Below are 11,597 nucleotides of genomic sequence, written 5' to 3' on the forward strand. Positions count from 1 at the left end.
CTGAATAACCTTTTATTTTAAAACTGTACATTGGTTTGAGCCATGTCTCTGCCAAGGCAAAGACAGAGGGCTCGAACTTGTTCAATAAATAAATCAAATCTGACTTTTTGTTAATAATGCTGCGGCTATTCCACTGCAGCACTGTCGCCAGCGTATCCATTTTTAACTACTTCTAAACATTTATCAATTATATTAGCAGCGTGGGACGGTGATGGGTTGGATTGAGTTAACTGGATTAATGAAATAATTAAATTAATTAGGGTAAATTGTTGACTGTTAAGTGATTCCTGCTCTTTTTCTGAGGTTAGAGCACAGCCATTTGAGGGGGTAGGTATAGCAAATTCTCTGATAAGGGCATTATGAGCCTCTTGATCATAACCCTTGGTTAATTGTGGAGTTGACCTTGGTTTCATAAAAACTGTTTTTTTATATGATAAATTATTATTTACATTATTATTTACATTCTTATCTACATACTTAATAGATGATGTTGAAGGGCTAGCTTTAGAGGTAAGAACATCAGCATATGATTTGGAGACAGGTGGGTGAATTTTGGAAGCCTCTGCATAAGAGATACTATTGTTGGCCATAGAGGTCTTGATGTTCTTTTGCCTTAAGAATTCTGGACAAGATTTATTAGTTGCAAAATGATACCCACTGCATAAGCAACAAGTAGCATCCTCCTCATCAACCTGGCAAGATTCACCGGTGTGTGATTGACCACATTTGTAACACCGAGGCTTTGACCTACATTGAAGTTTAGTATGACCAAACCTACAACAATTGTAGCACTGTATGGTTGGATACACATATAAATCAACTGGCAGAGTGTTATAGCACATGTAAATTCGCTTTGGCAGTATTTGACCATCAAAAGTCACTACTACGGACTGTGAAGGTTTCCACACAGGTGAGCCATCAGTAAAAGATTTAAAGTTTAGGCGTCTGACTTTGATAATATTGCCACAACCTTCAGGGACAGTGATGTTGCCAATTATTTCCTCATCAGACCACTCTTCAGGAACACCCCGAATGAGGCCCATTCTGGTCACATTGAAAGTAGGAATGAATGCTTTTAAGTTATTTATTACTAAGCTGTCATGTATGAGGAACAAGTTGGCATCCTCACTTTTTGAGAAGGCTATGGACATTTTATTTCGACCAATTTTTTTTAAACTGCCTTTAATAATGTTATGGAATGAATATCTTTGCAGGAGTTTTCCGAAAATAACAGGGTGCAGTGTGGTTCCAGAGTCAGGTGAGGTAACTATCTTTTGTACATGAACTACATAAGGTGCAGAATCAGTATTTTTATACATTTGGCGGCCAATAGGAGTGTGAGTTGAGGCCGGTACAGCAGATGCAATCACAGGGTTTGTATTAGTTTTAGTGGAATCACTAATTGAAGTTTGAGCAGGGGTTGATACAGCCGAGGTATTCGTGATGTCTTTTTTGGGTAAACCAACAACTGAAGTTTTAAGATGGCGGGAATGCTTTCGGCGCCTTTTTGCAGAAATTTTAGGGGAATGCTCCAAAGAGCATAAAAGAGTAAGAGACGGCACTCCATAGATATTTTTTGAGCTCACGCACACATATGCATTTTAGAGAACGACCCGCAAATCTTTACCAACCGCACAAACTACAGGCGGAGCTACCAACATAATGCCTTATTTTCTGACAGTATTAGTGACGTTCGTAATAACTTATCGATTATCGATACTTTGCTAGGGTTGTAATTGCATATCGATATCTAGTATAGGAACCTTCAATATTTTAATGATTACTATTTTTATTTTATACTATGTGTAAGTAAAACGAAGTTTTGTAACGTAAATTATTTATTTCGAAATAAAATAGGTATATTACAATAAGTATTGAACATGACATAGCAGTTGTAGGCATGAGGAATTATTGAAAATTATAACAAAGTACAGAAATGATAATTTTGTAAACTTTTATTTTCACAACTTTTTCTAAGAAAAAATAGGATTTTTATTTATAAACATCTTTAATTTTCTTATCAGCTGATCGAACCTCAGCCCTAAGATTACTTTTCAATGCTTTGTTGCTGTGCTTTTTTACTTTTGTCAGCAAAATTGTTTTCACTTTTTATGAGGCTGTCATTAATGATTTTACAACTTTTTCTTAGAAAAAGGTAACTTAATATTTTAAACATCTTATCATAAATTTCTTTATTATGTTGTTGACATTTAAACCAACTAAAATTACAATTTGTACTCAACATTAAGAAAATGAATTTTCCAACATTTTCCATATATATCTGGTCGGCAATATGGTCATGATAAAATTGTTTAGCTTCATTTACGGTGGTACATAATTGAATTGTTGGATAAACGAGACTTTTTTTATCATGCCACCATTCGCGAAGAGATATATATGCATACAAATCATTGTCAACAGGAGTTTTCACGCTCAAACACTCTTCACAAATTAAACAAGAACTGTTCTGTAATAGTTTGGCAGCTAAATACCCGCTTACATATACTACTGGTTGGTTTTCAAGGCTACACAAATTTTCAATGGGCTGTTCTAAGTTTTCAGGGTCCGGGATAGACAACACAGGATAAAATTCAGTGTCTGTGGAATCTTGAACATTAATTTTTATTTCTGTTGTTTTTAAATTAGTTTTTAAAATGTCTTTATATTCCAGCATATGTTTATTGTTGTCTGCTTCACAATTAGCACTTCTGCTATGAGGCACTTTCAGCCCAGTAACCATGCTTGTTTTAAGCGCTGCAGTAAAGTGCGTGATAGTGGGATTTCTATTGGTTACACTGTGTTGCCTAATGATTCCAAATAAGTTTTCCAGAGAGTCTTGGTTAAACTGTCTAAGGTTCATATATTTAAACCCTTCATTCTTTAACTTTTCCCAAATATCGTTTAAGGATTTGATAGATATTTGATATCCCTTTACGCATTTAACATTTTTTAGTATCGTGTTTTCTGCTGTTATAAATTTTATGGTTTTTAACTTATCAGTATAAAAGGTCCAAGACTCAATGTGATTACTTGATGTGGAAACATTTTCCCGGATCCCTTTCTTTACGTCATTTAAAGATGATGGACCATTTGTACAATCAAATAGTTTATCTAACTGTTCAATCACAAATGCTGTATCATTGCAATCAGAAACTTCTTTCCATGCCATCATTTTTAAAATAGCTGCCACGGTATTACTCAGAGCATGCGCAGCATACTTCACCCTCATCTTAGTTTTGAATGTTGGATTTACAATGGTACTATTCAGTTTTTTAATATTTAAAAAATTTCTGTTGTGTTCTTCTGCAACTACCTTCGCTATATTCCTTATTGTTTTTTTTTGCATTTTGTAACTGTCGCCAAAGCCTCTTCTCTTTAATTGTAAATGTTGATGAAGTGTCTGTAATAAAAACATTTCCATTAGTAAAAAAAAACAACATTAAAGCAAATTGAATTGAATATTGGTTTATTAATCAGCAATTTTACTTAGTTTTTTAAATTAGGTATGTTTTATCTTACCTTTCATTTCAATGTTTTTCTTAGGTCTTTTATAACTGTGGACTAATATTTCTGCCTGTGCATCTTGATGGCAAATGTTTTTATCATCTGAAATATTATAAATATGCAAATTAGTTTAAAATTTATTTTGTTGTTTTATGAAACATATTATTTCCAAATCAATCAATCATTATCAAGTTTTAAAAAAATGCAAAGACAGGATAATGATAGCTCTTCTCATAAAATATGAAGCGTGGGCCCACCTTCAATAACAATGACATAATATTAAATTAAAGGCATTTAGAGGTTTTAATGTTCTGCATTCTGGATGCGGTCTGCGGGTATGTCAAGACAATCTGTAAGTGGTCGTGATAAGGCAATCAGTCACGTGTGCTTTGCGTTCTTTGTTCGTATCCGCACGGTCAAATCGCATTAATATAAAATGTACAGAAACCTAGAATGTTGTACATATAAGTTCATTTTGACCTGACTGCAGACTGCAGAACGCATCCAGGGTGGCAACTAAAGATAGTTTGAGGGAAGGCATATTTTAGAAGGTAAATAATTAGTTTGTACACTTACCATGAGTAATGGGTTTATAGGTCATATGTTCTGGTGCATTGGAAGTAGAAGGAAGAGGTTCAAAAGTTGTTTTCGCAGAAATACCAGAATCTGGTATATCCACAGCTCCCAAACATGTTGAATTTAGTTGTTTGGTTGTAGTTGTAAGGGGAACTGAAAGCAGATAATGAAATGTGAATTGGGTAATAAAATGTCATGTTCTTACCCAACTTTAGGGTACAATCAGTCTAGTACATGTCTTGCTCACATTAAAAATTACTAGCTTATAAATATTATTAAACTAGCTGACCTGGCTAATTAATGTAGATTGCCTAAAATTTTTCAAATTGGTCCGGTACTTTTTTTGAAGAATTTGTATTACACAAATTACTAAAGTCCCTCTAACTCAACACACATTCTAAGCTAAATTGTGTTACGAGTGGGTTTACTACAATATTCAAGCTGTGGGGTTCTAACCCGCACTTTAGGCTATCTTGGCTCGAGTTACGGAGCCGATCAAATACAAACAAACAATTAAATATTTCCTTTTTATATGATTAGTATAATTTTAGATAAACATACCTCGTTCAACTGGATTTGACTTCTTTGGAATGCAATATGAATGATCATAAAGAACTGTAACAAAGTATAGATATAATTAATAATTGAAATTATATATTATTTATTGATAAGCATACAACACATGTTTGTGGTTACAAAGAAAGAACCTTGTTAAATTGCATTCGGTTGGTTTGTTTTGGAAACCAAAGAAAATTAATTAAGACATCTAAATAATTCAGAAAAATTGATAGATAGTAAATTAAATTTAAAAAAAATAATTGAAGTCATCATCATACCTGTCTTGAGGTTTTCTTTATTGGAGTCTTTTACATGAAGAGGAAACTCTGTCAAAACTTCATCTGGCAAGATGGGATTGCTCAATTCCAGTGTTGGAATAGCTGAGTTCTTCAGCCGAGTTCCTTTGGCATTGAAGGATTCAGGAGTGAAGTGCCCACCACAAACAAACTTCAGTTGGTGTAACTTTTCAATAGGTACATATGCTAAGTCTTCTAAGCCAGCATTTTTAACCCACATTCGACAACTGAAATAAGAAATACCTATTAGAAAAGAAAAAGAATAACAAACTGAAATTTATTCATCAACTAATTTCTTTTAGTATTGTTATGCAATTCATTTGCAGAGTACGAAACAAAATACTGAAATTAAAAATTGGTTATGGTTATTTACTGTATGATTAAAAATATTAATCCCAGCCTTTAAGTTTACACAATCAGTAAAATTATCTTGTAATAAATGAGTGTTATTAGAAACTCACCGGTCAGAATCCAGAGGAAACCTACTCAAAAGTAAGGGTGATCCACCACGACTTCGCCTCTTATTACAAATAACGCACTTCTTGTTGTTTCTACTCTCCATTATCAGTAGAAGCCTAAAATGAAATAGGTATTAATTAAACAAAGCCTATAATTTCTCTCCAACCAGTGTCAATGCCCTGGTTCATGCATTTACCAGTTTTGAAAGTACATTTACATTTTCATCACATAGGGTTGTTTTTAATGAAAAATAGATTTGTAATAGATGTAATATTTCAAGTAAGTAGATAACATACCCATTAAACAGAAAAGTAAATAAGAGTTTAAACTTCTGTAGAAGTTGAAACACAGCTTATTTAAAAGAGTCTCTATCTCACAAAAAACATAACACTGAACAGCAAACTTTATCACGCCCGATACGGAGGAACTTAATCAACTCAACGTAAACGACAGAAAAGTTTATTTACAGTAATATTGCACCAAATCTGAGAAAATAACTTCACACGAATCAATTCGCCGGTTAAAAACTCAAACTCAATTGACAGACATTTTTTTTCATTTGTCAAACTAACAATACTACCAACATAAGGACACTAACAATTATTTTTAGTATGGTGGTATTGATCCGCGGGTTCCCCTGCTATAGTAAAATCAATCCAAAATGCACTTTATTGCTTAAGGGATAAGGTTGTATATCAATTGCTACATATAGAGACTAGTTTTTGTATGAGAAGTGTCTACCCACTGGAATGCTCAGAAACAGCCGCTTGTAAAGAACTAATAGAACTATCAGTATCCATATTAGCCGATTCATTTTCCTTTTCAGACGATACAGTAACAAAACTGGCTGGCGGAGGGACGAAACCCCCCGAAGGATCGGGGGGCTCGTTCATGTTGAGAAAAATATCAAAAAACTTACCTAAATATCAGCAAACTACACAAACTATATATATGTTACTGTAAAAGCTCGAATTGCAGTAAATCCTAAGATATTCCAGTAAAACCTAAGATCTACCAATTCCTAATGGTAAATGTCCCAAAAGGTTTGCGATTCGAACTCTTACCACCATTTCGTTGGTAAATCTTAGGATTTACATTAATGGCACGGTAAATGTTGAAAAACAAAACAAGCATTTTTGACAGGTAACAATCGGTCTTATCTACGCATTACCTACACGAGCGCAGCCTTTTTGTATTGTTTAAATGTACGAACAATGTAAGAACTAAAAAGAAAGATCACGGCATCACTTTTCATTTTAATACAATTAAACAAACCATGATGTCACTGCCTTGTTTTTTCTTTAGCAACTTAAGATCATGTCATATAAAATACTAGCTTTTGCCCGCGGTTTCACCCGCGTGAAATTTAATTTGTCACAGATCGCCATAAATTATAGCCTATATGTTATTCTGGGTTATAAACAATAATACTGTAAAGTTTCATCAAAATCAGTTCAGTAGTTTTTGCTTGAAAAGAGTAACAAACATCCACACAAACTTTCGCGTTTATAATATTAGTAGGATGCATGCAGTACAAAATTTCAGTGTCCTAGATAGGCTAGATATGGGTATGCGCTACTATCAACACTGGGTTATTATAATTCCGATTTTTTCCACTTCACATTTCGTCCATGCCATGGATAGAATAACAAAAATTATAATACCATGGACTCCATGGTTATTATCATTTTTGTTATAATCTTACTAATTAAAAGTTCTGTAAACTTTTACGAAAACAACATCGTTGGTAATGAGTCAGAAGGAATAAAAAAAGGAAACAGTAAAAATGTGAACACCAAAACACAAGAAAAATAAATGATTGCAAATAATTTAAATAAGTTGGTATTAGTTTGTACTTATTACTATCATATTATGATACTTTTATAATACTATGTACCTGTTTTGTCTAATAGTTGATGAAAGTACCTAAGTAATTAAGAATTACTCATTGTTTTATTCCTAAAACCAACATCTACCAGCTGACAGAGGTAAAACCTAGCATATACTGAATTCGAATGGTAAAAGCTCGAAAAAGTCGTCGTATTTTCAGAAATACTTACATTTACCAACTCATGTCGGTAAATCCTAAGACTTACACTTAAATCTTAAGATTAACCGTAGTTCGAGCTTTTACAGTAACATATACACACACTAGAAATAAGTAATATTTAAATAAATAAACCCTTCTGATCACGTAATATCAGTAAATAAAAAGTTTTTAAAATTAGCAATAAAAAACGCGCCCGTCACGCTCACGTTTCCCGCGCTTTTTTTCTACTCAGTTTTTTTTTTTTTTTTTTTTTTTTTTTTTTTTTTTTTTTTTTTTTCTGGCACGCACGGCTTGTGCATTTGCCAATGACGAGGTGTAAAGGTTGGGAAACGGATTTTATAGGAAAATACCCGGGAAGAGAGAAAATTTTGAAGGATCAGGCAGGAATGGTGTTATTGTTTACAGGATAATAATACTCAATAACTAATCATATTACTATGTACATTAGACAGAAAATATGTTTATGACATAAAAAGGATAAAATATAGCCGTATTAGGCTATATTTTAATATCATAAGTAATAATAAACATAGAAATACATTTATATATATTTACATCATTAGAGGATAACAGACAAATTATGGATGTAGGTAGTTGGACACGGAGGGATATTAATGACTGGATAAAGGAAGAGGAATCATATTTTTGGCAGGCAAAGAAGATATGATTTAGATCGCCCACTTCATCTCCACATTCACAAGTCTCATCAGAGATAATGTGAATTCGTGCCAAATGTTGAGGTGTACACACATGTCCCAGTCTCATACGAATAAGAATCGTAGTAGAAATTTTAGGTAAATAGGATTTGAAAAACCACGGTTTAATTGGGATGGTCGGTTGTATTTGTTTATAATGTTTTCCTTTGGTCTGACTACTAATGCTCCAGTCCTGTTCCCAGGATTGACGAAGATACACTTTAGGTAGAGCTACTAGATCGTGACAGTAATTTTTGTATGGGAAATTGTCACCACTAGACACCGCATCATTCGCAAATTTATCAGCCTTGACATTTCCCGTTATGTTGCAATGGCTTGGAATCCATACGAAAGCTACTTGTAATCCCAACGAAATACATTTATTATACAAGCTCCTACATTTCATAATTACTGGATAAAAAATATTAGATTTAAAAGGGTACTTAGCTAAGGCCTGAAGGGCACTTTTGGAATCTGAGAAAATTACGGACTTTTTAAGTTTCATCAAAAGAATATATTCTAAAGATTTGAGTATACCAACGCATTCCCCAGTAAATACTGAAGACTCAGGGGGTAATTTTATCATTTGATGAATTTTATACTGATGGTGAAAAACACCTACTCCAACAGGACCATCCTGGTGATGTTTTGAAGCATCGCAATATAAATGATGCCAATCAAACCAGTTATTTTCTAATACTAGATTGAACTTTGTATTAGCATATCTGTCCATCTTAGATATATTAATATCGAAGTAAATATTAAGGGATAATACTAATGAATCATAATCTAAAGAGAATATTGGGAGATAAAGTGATCTATGAGTAGGTGCTTGAAGAGATTTAAATTTTTGAAAGCTAATTATCAGACACGGAGGATTTTTATGTGTCCAATACGGAGAAGATTGAATATATTCGGATAAAGTTAGTAATCTGTGATAAAGGGGGTGTTGGGATAATTGCAAAGCACGAAATAAAAATTTATCACTAAGAAACTGTCGCCGGAGTCTTAAAGGAGGATCCACGCATTCTAGTTGTAAAGCATTATTGGGACTTGATTTCATTGCACCTACCACAGTGCGTAGTGCTTTTGTTTGAATGACGTCTAGTTTTCGTAGACCAACAACGCTGCATGGTTCCAGGAATTGCGTTCCATAATCAAGAATGCTTCTGATAATTGCATTATAGAGAAGTTTTAGTGAAAACGGATGAGCTCCCCACCATACTCCCCGCAGACATCTTAGAATATTAAGTAAGCGTTCGCATTTTGCACTAATATAATAGAAATGTGAAAGTCCTGTCAACTTTGAATCTAAAATAACACCCAAGAATTTGGCTTCGTTACTTATCGGTATTTGAATATTATCATAAAAAATTGTAATTGGTGGTGGGCATCTCATTCGTGAGAAAAGAACAACCGAACTTTTGGGCACGGATAGAGTCATGCCATTATTATCTAACCACAATTTTAGGACAGTAAGATTATAGTTCAATGTATTACATAAGATTTCAGTATTCTTTCCAGATACATACAAAAGTAAATCGTCAGCGTATTGGAGTACGTTAATGCCATTACCAAAGGAAGATTCCAGATCATGAGAGTAAATATTAAAAAGAAGAGGACTAAGAACGGAACCTTGAGGGAGCCCATTCCATAATAACCTCGTTCTCTTTTCCAAGTCTTCATTAAAAATATGTACACTTCTACCGACTAAGATATTTACAATAAAATTTATTAAAATCACGGGAACCTCTAATTTGTACAATTTTTCTACAAGTAGGGACAACACTACGTTATCGTACGCGGCGGAAATATCTAGAAAAGCTGCTAACAAATGTTCATTAATCGAAAACGCTAGTCTTATGTCAGTGGTGAATATTGCAATGCTGTCTGACGTGCTCCTACCTTTTCGAAATCCAAACTGACTATTGCTTAAAAATCCTTTACTCTCCACATACCACTCAAGTCGATTTTTAACTAAGTGCTCCGCAATTTTAGCCATAACCGAAGAAAGAGCTATAGGGCGATATGATTCTGCCTCTGAGGGGGATTTATTTGGTTTTAGTATAGGTAAAACTTCTTGAACTTTCCATGAAGGTGGTATATTTCCATTAAAAATTATCGAGTTAATTAAATTCAAAAAATAATTCAAAGAGGAATCCGAAAGCTGAGCAAGAAAAGAGTAAGGGATTCCATCAGGACCAGGTGATGAGTCCTTGACGTAAGTAAGAACACCTTTAAGTTCAGTTAAAGTGAAAGGAGCATTTAATCCGGATTGTACGTTTTCTGACATGGACATGAGCAAGGGAGTAATTAATTCCGGGACAGACGATGGAGCCAGTCTGTCTAAAAAATTATCAGTTAATGATGTAGGGAGAACTTTTGGGGTGGATTCCTTAAAAGCTGACCTAAATCGTCTAATGTTCGACCAAATTGCAGATGAAGGAGTATCCGGAGAGATGGAAAAGCAAAAATTCTTCCAACTTTCCCATTTCTTTTGCTTAAAGAGTTTTCTAGTACTAGCGGTAACTTGCGAAAGATATTCAAAATTTTCTTCGGTCGAGTCCGAAACATACTTTTTCTCAGCTGCCTTTCTTTCTTTGATAGCGTCAGAGCATTCAGAGTCCCACCAAGGGGGAGCAGGTAATTTATTACGAGCAGGATTTTTCGAGGGGAAAGTTTCGTCAGCTGTCTCTAATAATAACGAAGCTAAAGCCTCTGCACATTCGTTATGATTGGAATTTATTATAGAAGGCAAAGACGAAATCTTTTCTTGAACTCTTTCTTTAAATAAATTCCAATCAGCGTTTTGCAATTTATGCTTTAGTCGAGGAGGGCGAGTGGGAGATATTTTTTGGTCAGTTGGAAAGGTAATTGTTATCGGATAGTGATCGCTTCCGTATGTAGAAGGTAAGGTCGACCACGTTAGAGAGGACGCAAGGCTGGGATTGCAGATTGTGAGGTCAGGAGCACTTACCCCCTCGTCAGGAAGGGTGCGCCGTGTAGGATTTCCAGTATTCAAGAAACATAAATTATTTCTATCCAAAAAGTCAAGAATGCGATTTCCATAGTGGTTAGAAGTAGTGCTTCCCCAAGATTGGTGTTGAGCGTTAAAATCCCCCATTATTACAACAGGTTTAGGTATTACACTCAAAATTGGTTCGATTTCATCATAAATAGAAGTTGAGGGATGTGGAACATATATAGAAACAAAAGATATATTATTTACAGAAGCAGCGATAATCGAAAAATCATTACTATGCTGCGGAATAGGAATATGTACAAATGGCATTGGGTGCCTTATAAGTAAGGCAACCCCACCGTAGTTATCAAAGCGGTCTTCTCGAATACAAGAGAAACCGGAAATTTTAAAAATAGAGTCAGGCCGAAGCCAAGTTTCTTGTAGAGCTATTATAAACGGATTTAAAGAATTTATTATATAATTTAGGTCGCTTTTCT

The 11,597-nt window shown here is 34.2% G+C and overlaps 1 protein-coding gene across 1 annotated transcript; it reads right to left on the minus strand.

Moving 5' to 3' along the window:
• Positions 1 to 1,863: 1,863 nt before the first annotated feature.
• On the minus strand, positions 1,864 to 6,144 carry LOC135073276 (THAP domain-containing protein 5-like). Its single transcript, XM_063967393.1, has 6 exons — positions 5,396 to 6,144; positions 4,917 to 5,161; positions 4,642 to 4,695; positions 4,081 to 4,233; positions 3,520 to 3,606; positions 1,864 to 3,400 (listed from the first exon to the last, which is right to left on the minus strand). The coding sequence occupies exons 1-6, from the start codon at positions 5,494 to 5,496 to the stop codon at positions 3,273 to 3,275; spliced, it is 768 nt and encodes a 255-aa protein (XP_063823463.1). The 5' UTR covers positions 5,497 to 6,144; the 3' UTR covers positions 1,864 to 3,272.
• Between the last annotated feature and the right edge of the window lie 5,453 nt (positions 6,145 to 11,597).

Source organism: Ostrinia nubilalis, chromosome 7 (genome assembly GCF_963855985.1).
Source record: "Ostrinia nubilalis chromosome 7, ilOstNubi1.1, whole genome shotgun sequence".
In the NCBI taxonomy this organism is placed as follows: domain Eukaryota; kingdom Metazoa; phylum Arthropoda; class Insecta; order Lepidoptera; family Crambidae; genus Ostrinia; species Ostrinia nubilalis.

Excerpts from the sequence above, each read along its gene's own strand:
- LOC135073276 (XM_063967393.1), bottom strand. The coding sequence starts at position 5,496 with ATGGAGAGTAGAAACAACAAGAAGTGCGTTATTTGTAATAAGAGGCGA. Across the intron at positions 4,696-4,916 it reads TAAAGAAAACCTCAAGACAG|TTCTTTATGATCATTCATAT; the intron begins GTATGATGATGA and ends ACTTTGTTACAG. Across the intron at positions 3,607-4,080 it reads CTATAAACCCATTACTCATG|ATGATAAAAACATTTGCCAT; the intron begins GTAAGTGTACAA and ends ATAATATTTCAG.